Genomic DNA, 24,431 nt, shown 5'->3' on the forward strand with positions numbered 1-24,431 from the left:
ACGAAGAGGAAGCATATGCAATACATTTTGCACTCAAAGTCAGGCATAGACTCACACAAAACCCCCTCAGACATGGTTTAACAGACCGAGGGGGTACAGTGATAATTATAGAGGCACAAAAGATTATCAAACAGATGTGTTCTATTCTTGGGTTACATTCCCAGCAGTAAATGCAACAACTCAGACTTTTCATTCTTTCATACATGAAAAAGTCCCAGCGGTCTACACTCCTTTTGAGGAGATTAAGATTCCGCTCACTAACCAGGACTACAATTTCTGGTTTAATGGCGCCCTACAACAAATAAATAAAACAAGGCTTGGTCCACTAGGTAGACCAGGAGCTACATGGCCGACATTAACCGGCTACACACCACATCCGGACATTGTTAAAATGCCACAAGATGCACTGCTCTGACAAAACAAAGAGTTGGTAAAACTCTTACAGAGCCATGACGCAACTCGTCATGAGGACACTTGGTGTACAGTTTACGGTAGCTACAAATATTACAGCTCCTACACAGAGCACCACTACTAAAATCACTCCACAAAACTTACACACAGTAATGGGTAAACTGCCCATGAAATGTGAACAGATTCCTTTCTGGGTAGCTCAGAAAAATCACCCAGTTAGAAGCAGTATTTCTAAATACCACACCATTTGAAAGCACTCTGCTTGCCCATAGGAATAACACCCTCAGGATCGTGGAAACAATATACTACTTTTCATTGTCACTCATCTCAGAGAAGTGCTTAGAAAAAACAGTCGGGTGTGTTTACAATAAAATTTATTGGACAGTTGTTATTCTAGTACTGGTTATATGTGCTGCGACAACTGTTGGACAGTATCAGAGAATTATGGCCAGCATTGCAGTTAAATAAAAAGGCATTGTTCTACCATTTTGCAATAGTAATGAACACATACATGAAATACAGAATGCATTAAGATAAAGCCTATACCCCTATGATGCCTAACTAGATGTTCCTAAGTGTATCTAGCATGTGTGTAGGTCTTTAGAGAGCCAAGAATCCCCCTAGGATTTAGTCTAACCCCATTATCTTAGTGGGACATAATCCTGATCTCGCGCTGGACACCCACAGATGGGTGATGGACCTCTGCCAGCTGGAGCTGTGGCATGACGCAGGTTGCAGCGCCTCTGGCATGGAAGTCTCGGTCTCCTCTGGTTTGCTTGGGCAAAGGGAGGTATATTTATACCGGATAGGTGCCTTGGATTGACGCAAAGTTGGTCAGAGGAAGATGAGTTCTTGGAGAAAGGGTCTGTTTCCAAGAATTTGTGTTCTAGGAGAAATGGCATGTTTCCAAGAATTTGTTGTGACGTTGGTTAGTCACTGTTGGACATGGAGATTACGTATTTAGGATGGACCATCTTCTGTGCCCAGAGCACACTGATCAGATAAGGGACAGCCTCTCTGTTGCTCGTTATTGAAAAGGAAGTGCTAATCTAGGTCAAAGGGCCTGCCTGTGTGAAAGAGCCCGCCAGTCTCTGTTACACGAAGGATTTGTGCCTCTGAGACAGAGTACCTATGTTAGGGCCTCAATTTCGTTAATAACACTCACTTCAATCTATGGACAATTGTGAATAACCCATTAAAAGCAAACTACGTAACTAAAATAGCCATTTGCATATAATTGGCAGGTAGGTGCATGAGAGTGTTTTATGAGCTGAAAAAATAGCAGCTGTTAAAATATGTAAAATTACTATAGACTCTGTAGAGACAGGATACATCTATAGTGTCATTAAAAAACATATATATATATACTTTTTAGAGTCAGTAGCTACTTATAAAAGGTTCTGTTTATAAAATAAAACCCTCATATATTATTCCTGAAGACCATGCTTTCTTTTGAAACAGAAAAAAAAGTCAATTTAGAGGGAAAGCTCCCAAGCACTCGGTGAAAGTTGAAACAATAAGAGAAAAATGTGTTTCAGGACATGTTTTGCATAAATAGAGATAAAAAGTGCAGGCTGGCAGTCACAACATTCTCGTTGCTAGCTGCTGCAGTGACCAGACCTTTTTAATACCTCGCATAATCGTTGTGGGAGCACAGAAAGAATAGTGCTGCCAGTCGCTGGTTCTGAGGCAGCCGGTGCTGTAATCTATATCTTGGTGCTGCTTAAAGGAAGAAAAAGGCACCCACGATTTGCAAGGAATGCTTTGGTTTGATGGGAATACGCTTGGGACACAACCAAGCATGGGACTTCAGCAGACCCATCTGTTAAATGCCACTGGCGTTTTCCTTTGGAAGTGTCAGACAGATGATGACCATGCATTCTTCATTGCAAAAAACAGGCATCAGAGAACAGGTACGTTGCAGTCTTTTCAGACTGGTCTTTTAAATATTAGAAACCATGAGAAGCATAGTTCCTGTTCGAGGTATTCAAAAAGAAAAGACGGGCAGTCTGTATTTAAGAGTGCTATTTTGCAAAAAAGAAAAAATATTTCTTTAGCTGATGTAAAATGAAAAATAAAAGTGCTGCACAAGCATGGTTTTCAGATTGCCCTAATCATTGCATTTTACAAAGGAAACTTTTGTTTCACTACTGTCAGTGTTGGGGCTTTTTTTTAAAAAAGGCACAGCTTCCCTACAGTGTAGGATTTCACTACCTCTGGATGTTATCTGTACATAACGTAGGTCTGGCCTATGTATACTGAGTCCCTTGGTGACGTTCAGGAATCATTTTTGTGACAGGTATTCATTCATTAATGCTGCACTATCTTCATGTTGGACAGCATGTGTCTTTGTGCAAGTTTTCAAGTGTCTGTAAATGAAAACTAGACTAAATGTATTATCAGGTTTTGATAAGTGATGCAAGGATTTGCTCATTTGTGAAGTGCATTTTCAAACGATCGAACGATCCCCTTGGATTCAAGTTGATCTATGATCTAACTGACCTGAGTTTTAGCTTCTTGCTTAATAGGATATTGTCTTTGAGCATGTGGTGAAACTATTAACAGGATCACATCGGGGATTGAGTCCTCATCCCATCCATCGTGACTTTTATACAATGCTGGAGCTTGGGCTACTGCCCACTCCTGTGCATATGTATTTATAAGGTGAATAGGAACATGGTTGGAAAATTCAGGAAAAATATACTTTCTCCCTTTAGGCGCTCCCTGACTAATGCTGGCGGCTTATCTTATTCTGCTAACAGTATGTCAAAACCAGACTATAGGTTCTACGCAAAGAGACCTTTTACTTTCCTGTGTTCGTCCTCCTTCATGCGGAGTGTTATTTCATATAACTTGTGTGGGACGCTCACCCTTTTGTCTGGTGTTTCCACCGTGATGTAATCATTCAATTTTGCTGTCCAGAAATTCCTTCAGGTTCTGGTGAGCTATTGTTATTTCTGCCGCTCTGCGCCTTAGCATTGTCTGAGCCCAATCCCCCTTCAGAAGTTGAGTCTTTAGGATTCTGTGCAAGCCTAACTTTGAAACCAGCATCTTTCTTCTTTTTTTTTTTTTTTAAATTGAAGTGTTGCTTGTCTTCTGTTTTAGAAGATTCCTGAGCGTGCTTGTCCCTGGACTGCTTGCGCTCTTCTTTGTGTGCTGACTTTCCTTCTCTCCCTGTGTTGTTTATCGGGAGGAATGTGTATCAGTATCATGATACCTGTCATGTTTCCAGTGCTTAATTTGTGCCGGGGCTTATGACTGTCTGCCACATGGTAGTGATGTCTGCCAATTTAGGTACGAGCACACCAACTTCTGTTCATTATTTAAATTTAAATTTGCAATTAGTAGTATTTGCCTCCAAAGCCATTCTTATGGCTTTGGGGGCCTGTAATAGTATGATTTGTCACACTTTTAAGAATGTGATGATTAGTAGAGTGTTGGTGTTGTCATTGGCAGTGCTGCCATGGGCAATGGATGGTGCAAGCTCTAGTGTCCTCCTGTCGAGAGCCCCGGTACTACGTTTTTTACAAATTAAGCACTGCAGGTTTCCTATTATTATCCCTATTCCAAAGGTTATACCTCTTTGCAGATGGCTCCTGTTAAGGAGACCTACCTCGGGACTGAGAATCTTTTCTGAAAAATGTTTTTTTTTAAAGTATTTTCCCACTTCTTTTTTAGAAGAATAGGTGTCTGCTTAGAAGTGTCCTTCTCAGGACTGCCCATTAGCTGTGGTTTTTAAAAGCTTTCCCACCCAAACTGTCCCTTCCCAGTTCTGCATATGCTGTTTTAATTATTTTGGGAAGTTCTTGTGGTTGGTCTATAAGACTGACCTCTCTTAGGTGTTGGCGGATCGCCACTGAAGCTGCTTTCCCTTTAATGTAAGCTAGTATTCTTGTTGATACCTGCTCATAATTACCTAGTAATTTCATACCTAAGCTCAGAGCTGGTTCAGCTCCATACTTGTTCTGAATCTGTCGTAAGACATCTGGAATTACTGCTAAGGAAGAAATACCATGAGTTCTGGTATATATGGCAGCAAAGACTGTACCACAATTGGTGCAGTCCTCTAACTGCGGTGTTATTCCTATGGGCAAGCAGAGTGCTTTCAAATGGTGTGGTATTTAGAAATACTGCTTCTAACTGGGTGATTTTCTGAGCTACCCAGAAAGGAATCTGTTCACATTTCATGGGCAGTTTACCCATTACTGTGTGTAAGTTTTGTGGAGTGATTTTAGTAGTGGTGCTCTGTGTAGGAGCTGTATTATTTGCAGCTACCGTAAACTGTACACCAAGTGTCCTCATGACGAGTTGCGTCATGGCTCTGTAAGAGTTTTACCAACTCTTTGTTTTGTCAGAGCAGTGCATCTTGTGGCATTTTAACAATGTCCAGATGTGGTGTGTAGCCGGTTAATGTCGGCCATGTAGCTCCTGGTCTACCTAGTGGACCAAGCCTTGTTTTATTTATTTGTTGTAGGGCGCCATTAAACCAGAAATTGTAGTCCTGGTTAGTGAGCGGAATCTTAATCTCCTCAAAAGGAGTGTAGACCGCTGGGACTTTTTCATGTATGAAAGAATGAAAAGTCTGAGTTGTTGCATTTACTGCTGGGAATGTAACCCAAGAATAGAACACATCTGTTTGATAATCTTTTGTGCCTCTATAATTATCACTGTACCCCCTCGGTCTGTTAAACCATGTCTGAGGGGGTTTTGTGTGAGTCTATGCCTGACTTTGGGTGCAAAATGTATTGCATATGCTTCCTCTTCGTCATTTGAGACCTGTGTCCCAGTGACAGAAGCAGCTGCCTCGGCAGACATTGTGTTGTGAAAACAAAATGTCCTAAAAAAAGGTTTTCAGATAAGGTTTTAAAAAGGCACAATTGTTCGGTAACTTTTTCCTTCAAGCTTGATTAACCAACAGCCAATACATAGGAAGTTTGCCTACTCAGCTGTGGCGGAATTTTGTGCCTACCCACTCTAGACGTCTCTGGCGTTTTGTGAGTAGGGGTCTCTGAGAATAAGCATGACTGAAATACTCAGATTCTACTGTTAAATAAGTGCCGCAATCACGGTTGGGCGCCATGTAGTGTAGTTCCTAATTCCCTTATAGGTTCTGCGCAGTGGAATAACATGCACGATAGGCTTGGCATAGGACTGAGGTCTGTATGCCCCTATTATGTATATTAAACTTAATTACTGTGTACCAGCTATCTCAGAGGCCACTAGAAACTTCTTGTAGACAAGAAGGGACTAGCTTCTGGCAACCACATAACATAAAACCCTGATCCCTCAGGATCGTGGAAACAATATACTACTTTTCATTGTCACTCATCTCAGAGAAGTACTTAGAAAAAACAGTCGGGTGTGTTTACAATAAAATTTATTGCACAGTTGTTATTCCAGTACTGGTTATATGTGCTGCGACAACTGTTGGACAGTATCAGAGAATTATGGCCAGCAGTGCAGTTAAATAAAAAGGCATTGTTCTACCATTTTGCAATAGTAATGAACACATACATGAAATACAGAATGAATTCAGATAAAGCCTAAACCCCTATGATGCCTAACTAGATGTACCTAAGTGTACCTAGCATGTGTGTAGGTCTTTAGAGAGCCAAGAATCCCCCTTAGGATTTAGTCTAACCCCATTACCTTAGTGGGACTTCATCCTGAACTCGAGCTGGACACCCACAGTTGGGTGCTGGAACTCTGCCAGCTGGAGCTGTGGCGTGATGCAGGTTGCAGCGCCTCCGGCATGGAAGTCTCGGTCTCCTCTGGGCGCTTGTTCTGTTGTTTTCTTCTTTTTGTATACCGTTTTTAAATGATGTATATATAGGAATGTTTTTCTTGTGTGATTTGTTTGTGATTTTGTATATATTGTTGAGTGGTATGACTGATGATGGTTTGGATGAGTGTGATTGGTGATTATATTGAAGTGGTGAGTGGGCAGGCTGCATTTTTGTGTTCGAAATGTAAATAGGGTATGTATATACATTTATGTCCGTACTGTTCTTGGATTTATAAATGGAATTTTTTTTTTCCGGAAAATAAATAGACATATGCTTTTCAAATAAATAACTCTTGTGTGGGACAATGATGATGTTTTGAATCAAAGATTAGAGCGTTTGCCTTTCTGTATATTTGGACCTAGGGGAGGTTCTTCTGTTCTTGATTCCTGAATTAATATAAAGCCTATACGCCTATGATGCCTAACTAGATGCGCCTAAGTGTACCTAGCATGTGTGTAGGTCTTTAGAGAGCCAAGAATCCCCCTAGGATTTAGTCTAACCCCATTACCTTAGTGGGACTTCATCCTGATCTCGAGCTGGACACCCACAGATGGGTGATGGACCGCTGCCAGCTGGAGCTGTGGCAAGACGCAGGTTGCAGCGCCTTTGGCATGGAAGTCTCGGTCTCCTCTGGTTTGCTTGGGCAAAGGGAGGTATATTTATACTGGATAGGTGTCTTGGATTGACGCAAAGATGAGTTCTTGGAGAAAGGGTCTGTTTCCAAGAATTTGTGTTCTTGGAGAAAGGGCCTGTTTCCAAGAATTTGTTGTGACGTAGGTTAGTCACTGTTGGACATGGAGATTACGTATTTAGGATGGACCGTCTTCTGTGCCCAGAGCACACTGATCAGATAAGGGACAGCCTCTCTGTTGCTGTTATTGTAAAGGGAGGGCTAATCTAGGTCAAAGGGCCTGCCTGTGTGAAAGGGCCTGCCTGTCTCTGTGACACGAAGGATTTGTGCCTCTGAGACAGAGTACCTGTTAGGGCCTCAATTCCGTTTATAACAGTGTGGTTGAGTGTGGTTGTGTGTGGTTGTGTGTGTGCTTGTGGTGTTGTTTGTGTGTGGTTGTGTGTGGGGGTTGTGTGTGTGGGGTTGTATGTGTGTGGGGTTGTATGTGTGTGGTGAAGGAGAGAGAAGTGCACTGTCAGTCACGTAAGCCTTCACTTGCTTCTCTCAGGAAGAGTCAGGATGTGGGAATGACAATATATGCTTCCTTATTGATACAAGCAAGCTTAAGTCAGCAGTAATTGCGGTCTGGTCTTCTGAGGCTCTTCCTGGGCTGCTAATATGGTACAAAACAGCATCCTGGTCAGCTGGTTGGTTGGCCTGAGAAGCTTATCAATTGAAACTACATAGAGTGCGGAAAGCTAAAATAATCTCTTCTCACAGAGTTTCAAAAGCTGAAGGAAAGGGAACCAACTGTGAGCCAGACTGTTCTCAAACATTCTTCAGCACTGGAAGCCTGGGTTAAAGAGCAAATACGGTAGACACAGGAGCGCTGCCCTTTAAAGCCGAGCTCCTCCGCATACAGAGCCCCAACAGTGCCGCAGCTACAGCTACAAGCGCTTAGTAAATATGCCAAAAATATCATAAAATAAACAGTTAAAAAAACTGTAAAAAGTAATATTTCGACGTGACACGGAAATGTAGAGAGACTCCTTGTAAAATAAATACATACAACGCACACTTCAGAAATAAATAAATTAGTTTACCCATCCAACTTGATTTAGTTCCACCCTGTTGAAGAGTGTCGATCTGGTTAGTGCGCTATGGATCGTGACATAAAGCAAGTGCTCTGGGATCAAAGTTCACAAGGAAAATAAAGGGGCATGCTAGGAACATGATTACTATTGATTCTGATGTTGAAGACTACCATTGCACCTCTTCTTGGTTTGAGCAATGAAAGGTAAGAAGGGATGCGGCTCGAGTCCGGCACCTAACGGGATAGAGTAGGCGAGACATAAAAAGGGAGGAAGAAGCAAAAAGTTTGGGGATAAACCTGCAAAAAGGGCCATTTCCAACAATCACCATTAGAATGTAGAGTCCTAGAAGAACTTTTAACACAAAAGGCAACTTTGCTTACATAGCAGAAACTCATTAACAACTCCCCAGACACCCTTACAGCCCTACGGAAATGCTGGGAAAGTGACATCATAAATCTACATGAAGACGAATGGCCAGAAGCCCTGGCGTCCCATAGAGAAGTTAGAGCTCACTTTCGGTTAGTACCGCTCAAAATTCTCCATAGAGTTCACATCTCCTGCAACATGCTGGTCAAAATGGATAGGAAGACAGATCCAGTTTATCATCGACGATGGGGAGTGGAATGGTCGTTTTACCACATTCTGTGGTCTTGTCTGAAAACTCACTCTTATTGAGATGCCGTGGTGTCTTCCATGACAGAGGTATGTGGGGAGAAACTAATACTCTCAGCCAAATGGTCCCTCTTCAGTGTCTGGGAGGCCACGGACCTGGGACAAGCAGATAAAATTTGGCTTACCATAGACCTGATGTTAGCGAAGCGCAACATAGCGTGGAATTGGGGGGGGTGCAACCAGTCTTTCAGGACCGGAAGAAAGACATGAATTGGTGTATGGGGGCAGAAAATCAATCTATGTGAATAGGAGGGTGCCCCAGAAAATGGGGAAAAGTATAGAGCAAATGGAATGTTTGTATGGGAAATCCATGCACTTCACCCATGAGAGGAATGATACACTCCTTGATACATGCAGAAGATGACTAAATGTTGCCCTAGGCAAGGTGAAGGTGGGATGGTTACTTGCTACGCTTAAGCAATCTGATATTATTCAATATTATACTGTCGTATTTTACTGTCATTCTGTTCAAAACAGTGGTGTGATGCTTATTTTTACTGCCTCAAGTAAATAAAAAAGATATTGAAATGAAAAAACAAATAAGGACACATGGGGGACTGAAATGAGATGGGATTGGGGAACAGACATTAACCAAAGCCACTGGAATTAAGCGGCAGGAGAGGGCCAAATTGTACAGCATGTTTGAGTTAATTATGCAGCAAGAAAAGGCAAATTATTAAGAATAATGCACCACATTTTGTAATAGAATTATTTCATTGTTTTGTCATTTTTAAACTTGGTAACATTCTCTGGGGTATTGCTGCACCTCATTAGCACCATTTAACACCCAAATAAAGTAATAAGCAGCAGAAAGGTGATGAGTCCAGCTTTGCAAAGAGCATTCCACTGCGCTGTAACACGTCATCACATTTTTAGTCACTTTAGAACCATTTGAGCTAGAATTTTTTTTTAATGGAGGGGGTGAAATAATCTGCAGATTATGCAGCAGATGATGGGTTATGTGGCAAATCTATAATTATGCCAAAATTGGCGTGGCCACACACTCGCATGATTCCAGTGACCATGACATTAACATAAAGACACACAGGGGGCTGAAGAGAGATGTGAGAGGTAAAAAGAATGTTACATAAGGACACTCACAGGGGACAGAAGAGAGATGTGAAAGCAGAACAGACATTAACGTAAAGACACTAACAGGGGCTGAAGAGAGATGTGAGAGGTGAACGGACATTAACATAAAGGCACTCACAGGGGGCTGAAGAAAGATGTGAGAGGAGAACAGCCATGAACATAAGAACACACACAGTGCTGTACAGATGTGAGGGGGGAGGAGGCAAGGATACACAGTGGGTGGCTAAATAGAGATGTGAGAGGAGAACAGACAGTAACATAAGGACATTCATAGGGGGATGAAGAGAGATGTGAGAGGAGAAAAGACATTAACATAAATGCTCATACAGGAGGCTGAACAGAAAGGTTAGAAGAGACCAGACATTAACTTAAAGACTCTCAGAGGGGGCTGAAGAGAGATGTGAGAGGAGAAAAGACATTAACATAAGGACTCATACAGGGGGCTGAAGAGAGATGTGAGGAGAACAGACATTAACATAAAGACACTCACAGGGGGCCGTTTAGAGATATGAGAGGAGAATAGGCATTAACATAAGGACACGCACATGGGCAGAAAAGAGATGTAAGAGGAAAAGTGGAGCTTTACACGTGTCAATTATCTTGTTTTCAAGACTTTCAGGAACACTAAAAGAAAAAAGTAGAGTGAATGTAGTTTTTTTAGAAACATTAATGCACATTTTAACTGTTGTGTCTGTGGATTTCTTAGGTTTTCCTAAATTTCCACACATATTTTTGATTTTTTGAAGATTTGGAATTAGCTGGTTGTGAGTTTTGAAGAACATGCCAGAATGATTTGTATGAAGCGGATATTGGGTGACAGGTGATATTGTTTCGCAGAGTGTGCCCTGTTAACACAACTATTGATAAAGTGTACCCTCCACGCATTCTTGCAGGCCCAGAGGATGGAAGAGTCTAGGAGGTTGGTTGGTACCAGGTCCAGGGTTCTGCTGCTCTGTGTCACCCTCTTTTTCACTGTAGGTTGGGGTAAGTAAAAGACAGCGTCGTAGCCAAACCACTCTCCCAGGCGGTTTGTGACAGGCATTATGCACTGACCACACTCCAAGGTGATTCACTCACAGTACGTTTTGGTGTATATATGATAGAGCTGTTACATGTTTTGATTCTGGTGTAGTTTTAGTGCTGTATTTACAGTTGTTAGGTTTGCTGATTTTACATCCCTATTACCAATAACGTTGTACATTATTATTTTTATTATATTGTTTCTTGTAAAGCGTGTGGCTACCCGAATACTGGCTTCTCACTTTTGGGATGAATGCACATCATTATTTACAAAAACTCGTGTTTTTTTGCTGCTCGAAGACATGCTTTGTCTTGCTTATTTGTTATATTGTTTAGGTCTGGCATTAGCCAAGACCTTTTGTTTTTCCCCAAAAATTCATTAAAAAAACACAGAGATACTACATACAAAGAGTGCCCCTCAGTCAGTTCTCTTTATTTATTGGTCTATTTTAGGACCAATTACATCTTACTTCCGCCCAAACCAGCATGGAACATGGGTCACTGGTTCAGCCCACTTCACCTTTTCACTACTGACACTGTGAGTAACGGCATTCCACCCCCTTGGGTAAAAGAGTCCCTTACTAACTGACTGAACTGACGCCTGGCCCCTCCAGTTGGCTTTGGTGCTGCTCCGGGATGGTATATGGCCAATCAGACTGTAAGGCTGCAGGCTACAGCAGTAGGCAGCACCCCTACACACTGAGGGTTTATTCACATGAGGGATTAGGGGAGTCTTCTGGGGCCTTGCGCCACCCGGGCTGTACATACAGCATTGGCGAACATGTTCCGAATGTGTAAGATGAACAAAGGGGAACGCTAAACTACCAAAAAATAAATAATAATATTAATGTGTCCTTGTGTAACGTAACCTGTCCTCATGTAAATTGCTGCAGTACCTTCGGTTGAGTTTGCGCCATATAAATATGCAATGATTTTGTCCGCCTTGGCGATATATTTCAGATTGGCCTGGTCTAGCGGGGTTGGAGTCTATTTACAGAGTTCAAGTATCTGTGCATCTGGAGTGGTGGTGGAGTTCACACTGGAGATCTCGCAGGTGCTCATGTTCCAGTGGACGACACACCTACAGCTGTTTGGGATGATCTCTGTGTGTGAGGCCTTTCCTTGGAGACGACATGCTTGATTGTCTTTCTAGCTCCTGACAGCCAAGCAGCTTCAGACTTGCCTGTCTCTCACCTGGACTCCTCTCTCACTGGAGTCTCTTGGAGGGCCTTCCTGCTGGGCTTCCAAGGGACTGTGTGGACTAGGCGGGCTTCGTGTAGGCTGCACAAAGGCATCACTGAGGAACTGCCAACATGACTCACAGCCAAGTTGCTCATGTAGCCGTAGAGGGTAGTGTTTCCGTCTAGATGTTCTCGCCGTCAGGACTCAGCCTTCCTCTGATGACCAGTCTTCGACTGTGACCTCCATGCTTCCCGTGACTGTCGTGGAGCTGCTTCAGATGCTTCCCTCCCATTCGGATTTCCCTTTCACAGGAACTCCGTTGAGCCCCTTACCCTGGATTGCCATGTGACCTTGTGGGCTGTGCAAGCCTTTCCGTAGGCCATGCTGATGGGTAGCTGCGTAACTCCCAACAGGGCCACATCCAAGTATTGTGTAATCCCAAGGGTGGACATTCCAATGGTTGGGTATGCTTTAGTTCGGCAGGCTTAAGGTTGACGGGGTCAAACAGAAGGTTCCTGGGTGGCTCGCCTCGTGAACTCCGGTTGTCTGGAGTGCGGGCATCCACTCTGGTGGCGTGATGCTCCTTGGTGATGATGCACCTGGATGATGAACATAGTTATTTTCTATCAGTTGGGCAAACAGGCGGCGATGTCTGGCTTTAGGTGACCTCGGGGAGTGAGGAGGACTGGAGGAACTTTGCAGTCCATGTCTTCCTCTTGCTGAGGCTGGTCTTCACCCGTGGCATCTGAAAAGCAGGGATGCCGTCCGACTTGGACTGCCGATGCTTAGGACTGGACGGTTGCACTGGGAAGCATTGGAGAGAGACGCTGTTCACGCTGGCTATGGCTTACACTTGGTTCTCCCATTGGGCTGTCTCCAGGTACAGCGGTCTGGCTTAGGGACTGGATGTTTGCACTGGGAAGCGTTGGAGAGAGATTCAGCTCGCGCTAGCTGCGGCTTACATTTGGTTCTCCCATTGGGCTGTCTCCAGGGGTGTTGGTCCGGCTTGATGGCTGTCTGGTGACTCTGGGTGCATTCATCTTGTGGTGGTACGAGTCCTCTGTCCTGTCGCTCTGCTCCTTTTTCTCCTGCGCGGCTGTGGTGGTTGTCTGCCCTGTGGCATTGTGCCACTGTTCTTTCACCCTTTGCAGAGTGGCGTCCTGCCACTCTCATTTCCTCTTTCCGACCAGGTCCTCACTTGGCTGTGGTGTCCTGCCACATGTCTCATGTTTGCGCAACATGAACATCACTCTGGTTGTGGCCAGTTCTTGGGACGATCTTCACTGTCCTGCAGACCTGTCGCAGGTCTGTCCTATCAGTAGGACTTGCTTCTTCCTCTTAGGGACCTTTCCCAGCACCATCCCCTCCTCAGGGATTTCGCGGTGCTCCTCTTCTCTTCAATCAAGGGCGTTGTGCTTGCACCTTGAGGGTGCGCCGTCGGGGTGCTTGCTCCTGCCTCCGTTGAGGCATGCTTGGCAGGATTGGTCACTTTGTGTGATGCACTCCTTGCTTGTGGTGCGATGTGGCATCCGGCCACGTGTTGCCTGTCGTCGTAGCACATATAGCGATGGCAGCTTGCCACATGGAGTGTGTGACTCTCTTCTTGCCTGTCTTGGGTCATTGGCGACTCTGTCTTGAGACAATGTGAGGGGGTCACTTTGCTGGTTTCGGCCCACTGCGGGGCTACGCTGGTGTGGTGGAGACATGGATGCTCTCCTTGCTGCGTTCAGCAGTGCTTCAGCACTGTAGAGATATCTCTATCGCCCGGGTGCCTGCCCATACTGTCAAGTTTGCCTGCACAGTCTTCTGCGCACCTCTAACCTTGTGGTGGTGGCCGGTCACCACCAGGGGCGGGTGTCACCGTTTCTTCGCTTGTGGTGGCATCAGACAGCCACTTGGGGTGCTTGTACAGTGCACTTCATTTACTGCTGCAGTGGGTGTCATCGTCTGGCTAGAGAGGCCAGTCTGTGTCCTGGGGTGCTTTAGAGTTCTTGGGGACATTGTTGGGGCTTGGAAGCCTTCTCACAGCAGCCAACTACTTCTCTTATGCCGCTTTCGCTCCGCTGACTGTGCAGGTGACTTTACTGATCCTCAGCAGCTTTCCTCCTGCCACGAGCATGGTGCACTCTTGTTGAGGTGCCATGTCACGCACCCCCACTCGGGGCACTGTGGCTATTGTTCAGGTGCCGGGCCGGCTTACTGCCACTGCGGAGCCATGCTGGGGTGATGATGCAGGCGTGGGGCAGTGTGCAGTACTGGTGGGTCCCAGTCCTCACAGGATCCTCTCTGCTGTCTATCTTTTCCCTTCAGCAATTGGCGCGGCCTCTTGTATGCCAGGTTTTCCTTTTTGTTGCACCATTGGACCTGTTTCAACTTCCTGAGGTCGTGTCTATTTTGCTGGCTGTTGGCCTGTGGAGTGGGGCCCTGGCTGGGACTGACTGTCTCTGACCGCAGTGCGGGAGCTGGTAGCACTGTGTAGTCCAGTTTGTTCTAGGGCGTAGTTGGCAGCACCCTAGTACCGTTCATCATCACTTGGTAGCACCGTAGGGGATTTCAGAGAGTTCCAGCAGCTCCTAATGATGGGGGCCCACTTGGCGCAACTGGTTTTGCAGGGAGGTGCACAGTGGTACCACTCATGCTGTGGGCTCCCTCGTGTTGGGAGGTGGAGGTGCAACGGTTGTCACATTGCAGGGACCACGTTTCTGACTCCTGTATAGGACAGCAGCTCTCGGATAGCTGCACTGCCATGAGAAGTCTATCCACCCAATGCAGTAGCAGGCAAGTGGCCACTAGAGGCATTCGATGCTGGTCGGCATCACCTTGTCGCCTGTCTTGTCACGGCACCTCTTAGTCACCAATCGGGGTGCAGGAGGAGCAGACCACTGCAAGAACAAGGTGAGACTGTATCATATACTGACAGCTTGTCATGTATTTTTCTTTTATTGAAGCTGCCTTGCCGGACCAATTAATTAGATGTGATGCCCACGTACGATCGCTGGGTGGCAGTAGAGTCACTTCAGGAGGCCGTAGCCGCTTTAACCCGTTCCGTGCTTGTGACGGAACCACTCAGTCAGGAGCCACGAGCGGGCTGTGCTCATGACGGAGTGGTTCCGTCACACTGCGGCCGCTCCTCTCTTGCTGCATCAATTCCCCGTCTGCGTGGGCGAATTAATGAGCAGGCGGGGCCGTGACAGAACCACTCCGTCATGAGCACAGCGCGCCCGTGGCTCATGACGGAGTGGTTCCGTCACAAGCATGGCATCGCCGCACGACCCCACCTCCCCCCAGCACCGCAGCCAAGGGGTTAATGATGCTGCAGGCCTCACGGTGAACAGACGATGCAGGTTCTGCTCTGTAGGCTTAGCGTGGCAGGGCTACAGCCATACTCTTCCTTTTCTGGGAGAAGTTACTACCCGTACTGGGCCACGACTCCCGTGTGGTGGTCCTTCATTGCAGGTGCAGCTACTTTCAAATGTGGGCCGCGGCAGCCCTCCTACGGCTGTGGGCCATGCCTTTTCCTCACTGGCTTTTTGTAGCTAGCTGCAGGGTCAGGGGTGACTCTAATTACCTACACTGCAGGGTCGATCAGAGCTCCCCTCACCTTCCGGCACAGTGGCCCCAACAGCATTGACGGCGCCGCAAATCTCCCACACACTTCGACGGCAGGGGGATCTGTGTCTGCTGGGTAGTCATCTGCACCACGGACACGGCGTATACCTCGCTGTTCCACCCTCTTCTCTGGATCACTAGCATCCGCCGGTCACTGCAGTGGGGCTGCAGGCGTGCATTGTAGGGCACCGCAGTTGGACGCCAGTTGCTTCGTGCTGGGAATAGGTGCGGAGGTGCTGCAGACACCGGACATTACACCTCCACGACGTACCATGAAATAGCCAACAGCACACACGCGGGGATTGACTCGCTCTTCAACATTGAAGTGTCTTGGGCCCTAGGCCCTCATGCTTGCAGAATGAGGCATTCACACTCATTTGTATGGTACTTGAACCGGTACAAGGCACGTGCACCTGGCCCCTTTTATTAACAGGGTCACCTGACCGGTGACTCCTGTGGTGGGTGTGTGTAAAGTGTGGGTTAGTACTAGGCAAAACACTAGAACGTGTCTAGCCAGACGCTACAAATGGCAGTTTCATATAGATGGAAATTTTAATTGAAAATAGAGTTCTGCTGTCGTAATTGTTGCCTCTACCATTGATTAACTCAATAAACAGGGGCAGGCGACCTTCCAGGATGGCCCCCACATCCATGCTCCCTCTTAGTTAGAAACTGTGTGTCTTCTGAGGCGGAAGCCGGGAGCTTAGCTGTTACTTTTAAAAATTGATTGTCAACATTTTCACTTGTGCATTTTAAACATTTAGAGCCTCCTCTTACCGCATCTTGACGCTCCTTGCATCTCTATGCAGTGGATTACAGCGCTGGTCACGGAAACGACATCAACAAAGGCAGTCCCGCCATTACTGGTGCGAATCACGGCCACGCCCCTTTCCCCGAGGCCACGCCCACTATTTTGCCTACTAAAGCGCCGCTGAACAACGAGCGACCTTAGAAACTGTGTGTCTCCTGAGGCGGAAGCCGGGAGCTTAGCTGTTACTTTTAAAAATTGATTGTCACCATTTTCACTTGTGCATTTTAAACATTTAGAGCCTCCTCTTACCACATCTTGACGCTCCGTGCAGCGGATTACAGCGCTGGTCACGGAAACGACATCAACAAAGGCAGTCCCGCCATTACTGGCGCGAATCACGGCCATGCCCCTTTCCCCGAGGCCACGCCCACTATTTTGCCTACTAAATCGCCGCTGAACAACGAGCGACCTTAGAAACTGTGTGTCTCCTGAGGCGGAAGCCGGGAGCTTAGCTGTTACTTTAAAAATTGATTGTCACCATTTTCACTTGTGCATTTTAAACATTTAGAGCCTCCTCTTACCGCATCTTGACGCTCCTTGCATCTCCGTGCAGCGGATTACAGCGCTGGTCACGGAAACGACATCAACAAAGGCAGTCCCGCCATTACTGGCGCGAATCACGGCCACGCCCCTTTCCCCGAGGCCACGTCCTCTGTAGTCGATTTCCGCGTCCCATAAATATGTGCCATTTTCGAGCGCGCAGCGGGCGAGCGCAGCGGGCGCGCCTAAGGCAAGCCCGTCTGTGCCCGTCCGTGCCGGGACCGGGCCTAGGCCCACAACCCCTGACCAGAGTCTACGACAGGGATTACTATCCTACTCTAAATCCACCTTAATGGAACTACGCTTGAGTGCCCACACTCAATGTACACAAATCAGCCGGCACTCAGTCTTGGAGGACACAATTTTATGCTGCCCTCACTGTAATATCAAGTTACCGATAGCTAATGAAAAGGTCAAGACGAACAGGACAATAACAGTCAAGCCTACAGAACTCTCCGCAGCACTAATTAATGCACGTTCCCTTGTAAAGCACAGGCAGGAAGTATCCGACCTCATCTTGGATAACAACCTAGACTGTCTCTTTTTAACAGAGACATGGACGGATGAAGCATCCGACCTAGATATGGCAGTCACCACCCCCCCAGCCTATAAAGCCTATCGCTTAGATAGAGCAGTGAAACGTGGAGGGGGACTAGCCATCATAGCTCGCGACCACATAAGTGTGAGAATAGCACATATCCCGTCCACCGGCTGTGAAGCTCTCCTATTTGATCTTAAAATCACCCCGTCGTTTCATTTCAAAGGAACACTTTTATATCGACCCCCAGGTGCACGTACAAACTTCCTAGACAATCTAGGTTCAATAATAGAAAATTTGGCTATGGAAGATTCATGTACAGTTATGGGTGATATGAACTTTCATCTTGAGAATTTTTCGGACAAGGACACCCGTACTCTGATATCAGAAATGGACACCTTAAATCTCCGGCAACTTGTCACCACCCCCACCCACAAGGCCGGCCATACCCTAGACGGTATCTTCTCTAATCTGGATGGCATAAAAATAACAGATACCTTACCAATGCCGTGGACTGATCACTACGCCATTCTAATAAAAATCTTATTCAAAGTCAATAGAACCAGACGAGAGCCTGTTCGGAAACCAGAAGCTTTTAAGGTATGGAAGGACATTGTTCCGACAGAGCTAGCAACTCTATTAGACAGAACTCGACACGGCTGGTCCACCGAACCTAATACTGCCACACGTCAATTTCACGAGTGGCTGGGCACTGCTGCCAATTCATTAGCCCCGACCAAAAAGCCATCAAGAAACAGAATAACACCATCGGCCCCGTGGTTCACAGAGGAACTGCGCAAAATGAAACAACACTGTAGAAATAGGGAAAGGCAATGGCTAGGATCCTATAGCGCAGACAGCAAGGCCAGCTACAAGGCAGCACTTGGGCAGTACAAAGCCCTCATTGTCGAAACCAAGAAAAAGTTTTTCACAGAACAGATCGACAATGCTAAAAACTCCAATAAAAAACTGTATGAGATCACCAAGATCTTATCGGGAAACACGCCGGACTTAGCTCCATCAATATCACAAGTCTTCTGTGACTCATTAGCTAATTTCTTTTTCATTAAAGTGAACGATATATTCCAAGCATTCTCCTCCAAAACAGCACTCGACTTACCCGAGCCTGACAGCAGGACTCAAGACACCGAACTGCACCAGTTCTCAGACCTTGGAGAAACACAAATTAAGGACATCATTGCTACCATTAAATCAGGATCAGCACTAGACCCCTGTCCCATCAAGGTCATCCGCCCAGTCCTGGATTGTCTCCATGGGCGTCCGCAGGTGGGGGCAAGGAGGGGCGCTTGCCCCCCCCTGGATCTCCGGTCCGGTGCTGGCCGTACTGGTGCCGGCACTGCTGTGGAGTGGTGCGGGCTGCAGCTGGGCGCTATTCTTTTTTTTTTATTGTAACGCTGGCACTCCTGCAGCCCAGTGACACACTGGGCTGCAGGAGTGCGATGTTCCCAAAAGTCAGGGCCGGCCCTAGTGTTGGTGACGCCCAGTGCGATAATTTCTGTTGGCGCCACCCAATCCTGGTTTAAATTTGAAAAAATAAGTGCAGGTGAACAAAATTTTTCTCAGGAGACTCCCACCCTTTCCACCACTGCCATTTTTAAAATGCTTGCAGTGTTATATAGCGGAAACTCGACCCGAAATTATCAGAGTGCTGTACATGAGCACCAGTTGCATTACAGACGGACACACAGGGAGATTACATGATAAGACCAGAATCACAGGATCTTTGAGCCCCCCGCCGGACTTCAACCTGGTTCCCCAGCTTCAAAGTCGGATGCTCTAGCTGTTAAGCCACACCATGGTCCACCTCAACCAACGGCAGCAGGATTGCCTGCATAGACTCTGTCCTAATTCAGGATGTGCACCTGATCTGGTTTGGAAAGTGCAGAAGTGGGGTCGATGCCTCTGAGGAAATTTTGAAAAGTTTATTAAATAGTTCCTATTATAGCACATATTTCACTAAAATTTGCTGAAAAGACCGACTCTGAAATAGCACACAACAAATATTTCAATACTTTCATTGTAAGAAAATGAAATCCATACAGGTTAATCAGGTTAAGTAAGATCAGATAGAATCAAGCATTATGCACAGTGGCTACAGGTTGTACAGAACCGAGTTGCCCTTAAAGAGACAAATGTTCCACAGTGAAAAGGCTTGAAAATCGGCACAGAAAGATCAAAGTGTGGGACTCACTTCACATCTGACATGCAGCTCAAAACTCTTATATTATCATTGATACTCAACAGCTCTACCAATATACTAGAAAATCTGAACTGAAGCACTCCTGTTATTCCAATGTGTAGGCCTAAACATATTTGTGACAATTCACTTCAACTCTGAAAGTAGCACATCTTTATTACAGGACCAGTTACTCAAACTTCCAGGGATACACCTCAACCATGGCCGGCAGCAACCCGATATTCCAGCACTATGAACCTGCACAGCTCTGCCAATGCACTTCATTTCTATTTTGCAGCAAACCTTGCTACACAAGTACTTGGTTTGTCCCATTCTCCCAAAGTCAATACTTTGAGAGACTGTGTCCAAATTAGTTCATGCTCCAGTAACCATAACAACAATGCCAACTTCGTGACATCTTGTGAACAAAAAGTGAAAGTTCAAACCAGCATCCACCTAAATCTAGGTGACAATGTTGGTTGCTGATGTTTCTCAAAATGTCTTCACCACTACCAATTACTCTACATGTTGTCTATCCCTGGTATTGATGCTGGATGCATCCGCTTCTCATTGTGGCAGCATTAGAAGTCCATATCAGGTGAACATCACCCCTTGCATGTACAGCACCAAACCCACACTGATGCGCAGTTTCTCATACTGACTATAGGGTTGCAAGGAGAGGCAGTCTGTTCTGTTGAGTTCACAGAAGACCCACCTGTCATGCTGATCAGTGCCAGGAGCAGGAATTCTCTTAAATGGCCTGTTAGCTACACTCGCACCCTGCTCCTTCAGGGGGAAGTGGATCATTCATGGACAATGACTTGGTTCAAAGTGTAGTGTGGATGGTGAAAGACAACATAAAATGAGGGCACAGATATGGCACAAAGAAGTGTGCTACGCTGAAAAAGCCTGACCCACCTCAACTGATTTTGCCCAGCCAATAGAGGGAGGCTCAGGTGTTATGGGAACAGCCTCACACAGCATTGCTTTCCCGGCTGGATAAGCAGTGGATGTAGGGCTGGATTCTGCCCAGTCTAATGACGTCAAGAGAAGTTGAGGAAAAAATATAGCTAAATTAAATTAACTGCCTATATGGTGCATTTTCCAGTGCAGCCCAAATGCTGTGAAAGTGTGCTGGTTCTCAAGAATTAGTGTCAGTGGATCACCTGTTGCAATCAAGCCCTGGAATCACCTCAAGGCAGGGCCAGTTATGCAGCTATAGAAGCGAGAAACTGAAATAAAGTGATTTGGCCGGTATCACACAGTTTAATCACTAAGCTAAACTGGACTTGTTCTTAGTCTGTAAGTAACCTACAGATCACATTCCTCACACTCTTGGGGATATAAAAATAGTGACTATATCAAAAGAGATTGTACAGAGGTGATACCGTACTTATATATTCATGCATGGCTGGAGATCAGTTAAATGACTCTACTCTGGGCATTGTGCAAGTACAGTTCTGATGGTTCCTAACCTCGCCGTAGGTTGTATGCATGTCGCGTTTTGCAAGGAACTGATCTATTTCGCTGCTGTGGGTTGTGGGTTTTGCTAGTTCTACCGTTATTATGCCTGTGTTCAGCTGTGGGGATTTCCAGGTTTGTAGGCAACTGATTGTATCAAGTATGGGATGTGCGCACTTTCAGTTTGGTGTGCGTCTAATTTCTACCCATCTATGAGTAGAGGAGACGCACAGTTCTGTAGGTGTCTGGTATGAGGATGGAGAAAGCAGTCAGAAAAACAGGGGGACACGTTAACATTTTGCCCCCCTCTGGAAAACTTTCTGCGGACGCCCATTATTGTCTCTTCCCTGATATAGCCACAATCTGTAATGCCATCTTCAGAACGGGGATATACCCGGACATACTGAAGAACACTCTGGTAAAACCTCTCCTAAAGAAAGCCAATTTGGATAAGCAACAACTAAAAAACTACCGTCCCACCTACCTTTCTTAGCCAAAGTGGTTGAGAAGGCTATGAACACACAGCTCTCAGAGTTCATAGAGAAGTACCAATTACTGGACAACACCCAATTTGGCTTTCGCAAGTACCATGGTACGGAGACTGCCTTAATTAAAGCAACAGAGGATATAAGAGTAATCCGAGACCAGGGAGGAACAGCGATCCTGGTACTACTCGATTTGTCCGCAGCCTTCGACACGGTCGACCACAAGATCTTGATCGACCGTGTCGGAAAGATGGGCATTTGCCAGATGGCAAAAAACTTGCTCTCCTCTTTCTTGGCTGGTAGAACGCAGGTAGTCACACTGGGCCATTTCCAATCAAACAAGCTATCATTGCCGTGTGGGGTACCCCAAGGCTCATCCCTAAGTCCGACACTATTCAATATCTATGTGTTGGACCTGGCTTCTGTCATCAAAGCCCATGGGATGAGCCGTACGTCATACGCTGATGACACGCAGCTTGTGCTGGCCATTAATGGGGACGGAGAAAAGGTAGCACAAAATTTTCAAGAGGGCATGCGGGCGATAGGAGAGTGGATGGCCGCCAACTGCCTAAAACTAAACTCCGAAAAAACGGAGGTGGTCATTTTCTGATGCCTTTCACCTAGCTGGTCGACCACCTGGTGGCCTGCCACGTTCGGAGACCCCCCTAAACCTGTTCCTAGCGTCAGAAATCTTGGTGTGATTTTTGATGAGAACCTGAACTTTATGGCCCACGCAAACAAAATAGCAGCCACTGCTCACCACAAACTTAGGCTGATTAAGAAAATCATGCCGTTTCTACCAATTGCAGCAGGTAAAACTCTGGTAAGCTCTCTAGTGTTGGCCTCTCTAGATTACTGCAATGGCCTATTTATTAACACCCAAGCCAGAGTGACAAATAAAATGCAGACAATCCAGAACGCTGCAGCCCGCCTCCTGTCAGGAACACCTAAGTTCATGCCTATCTCTGAGTCCATACGAAACCTCCACTGGCTCAAGATCCGGGATAGGATCAAATTCAAAACACTCTGCATATTGTATAAAGCACTGCACAACCTTGGCCCACATTTCCTTAAATCTCACCTTAGGTTCCATTCAGTCACAAGATCGCTTCGATCTAACAATCAAAAACTTCTGCTGATACCATGTACCAAAACAGTCACTTAGGGTGATAGACGCTTCTTGGTAGCTGCTCCCAGACTGTGGAACTCTTTGCCAGCTGCCATTGGAGAAAGCAGGTCCTTGATGCAATTTCGTAGAAAAATAAAGAACTGGCTGTTTGGTCAAGAATAGCAGCCGACTGAGTCCCTGGGAACCCACTCACAGTATCTAGCGCCGAGACGCCTACGGGCATTTGTTCGCGCTTTATAAATTGCAAAAATAAATAAATAAATAAATAAATAAATACATTTGTAAATCCATGCCAAGACACCTTGCTGCTCTGTATTTCCGCAGTTTTATGCTCACTCAAAAACTTGTTTGTGTTTGAAGAGTGTTCGCTGACATTTAACCCTGGTGCCGTGTGTGCATCACAATGCGCAATTAGGCACAGAAGAAGCTTCTCACTTTGGGTCTGGTGAAATACGGAGGTTGGTTTGTGTATTTGGGCAGTGGGATGATGCCTGCAGTCAGTGTCGTTTTTGGGCTTGCATTTTCGGGCAGTGGGAGAATTTCGACAGTAAGTGTACTCTGGGGGCTGTGTATTGAGGCAGTGGGAGGATGTTGGCAGATAGTGTCATCTGGGGGTTTGTGTATTTGGGCTGTGGGAGAATGTCTGCAGACAGTGTCATTTTTTTCAGGTTTGCTTATTGGGGCAGTGGGAGAATTTCAACAGTAAGTGTAGTCTGGTTGTTGTGTATTTGAGCAGTGGGAGCATTGGGCAGTTAGTGTCGTCAGTGGGTTTGTGGATTCAGGCAGTGGGAGGGATGTCAACAGTGTCGTCTGGGAATTGTGTATTTGGGTAGTGGTAGAATTTCAACAGTAAGTGTACTTTGGGGGCTGTGAATTTGGGCAGTGGGAGGATGTTGACAGTTTAGTGTAGTCTGTGGGTTTGTGTATTTCAGCAGTGGTGGGGATTCAGCAGTTATGGGGTTTATTTTGATGTCGGGCGATGGCACCACTGCGGTGCTGACGGGGCAGAAAAACGCCTTTTTCCACCCGCAAGCAGCGGTACTCATGTCCGCCATATTAGTATGGCAAAACATAGGTAATTTCCCGTCCGCCGCGGAGTGACGAGCACCGCCATCAAAGTGCGCCCGCCACCTCAGCGGGGGGAGCCAATGGAGACTCACCACCGTGCGGAATGACCTCCGCCCCGCTTCACAAATTAGGATGGCCAAGCAGGCAGACGCACTGCAGCGGAGACACCGCCCAACCAGACACGGCGGAAACTTGACAGCGGAGTGCATAGCAGAGACCCGGTCCTCTCTACCCAGTCATGAACGCCATGGACCCAGCTCTACATATGCATCCGGTGATGTACCTGCTACAGCACTACCATCAAATGGACTGCCGAGGCCGCCGCCGCAGCTATGCAACTACACAAATATAACACACAACACGGGCTGACACAGGGTCCAATTCCACCACAGACACCCTGCTGGGGGTCACAACAGATCTACAAGGGCACCCTCACATTACCCACCTGCCACCAAGTCACCCCTCTGCATCCGGGACCCACATCAACTGCGAACTAGCAGCAACGTCCCGCCGTTCCCGGTCACGTCACCGCCTCGGTCAACACATGCGCACAATGCAGAAGGCAGAGCACTCCAAGACATGGGCAGGGCACAGAGACCACATGGAAACACCACCCCCAACCACACATCAACACACACCATCAAGTCACAGGCCAGGTGCCCATCCTGCGCATCCCCATGCACAGCAAAAAGCAACAAGCACAGCAACACGCAAGCACAATACACA

General features: G+C 46.4%; 1 protein-coding gene across 1 annotated transcript in view; it reads left to right on the forward strand.

Moving 5' to 3' along the window:
* LOC144824590 (lectin-like) overlaps positions 1-24,431 on the forward strand; it is a 141,250-nt gene that overhangs the window by 72,974 nt on the left and 43,845 nt on the right. The window contains exon 2 of the mRNA XM_078683643.1: positions 10,559-10,649. Coding sequence (XP_078539769.1) covers positions 10,568-10,649 — 82 coding nt within the window. The 5' untranslated portion in view covers positions 10,559-10,567. The remainder of the gene's footprint in view (positions 1-10,558; positions 10,650-24,431) is intronic.

Source organism: Lissotriton helveticus, chromosome 3_1 (assembly GCF_964261635.1).
Source record: "Lissotriton helveticus chromosome 3_1, aLisHel1.1, whole genome shotgun sequence".
NCBI lineage: Eukaryota > Metazoa > Chordata > Amphibia > Caudata > Salamandridae > Lissotriton > Lissotriton helveticus.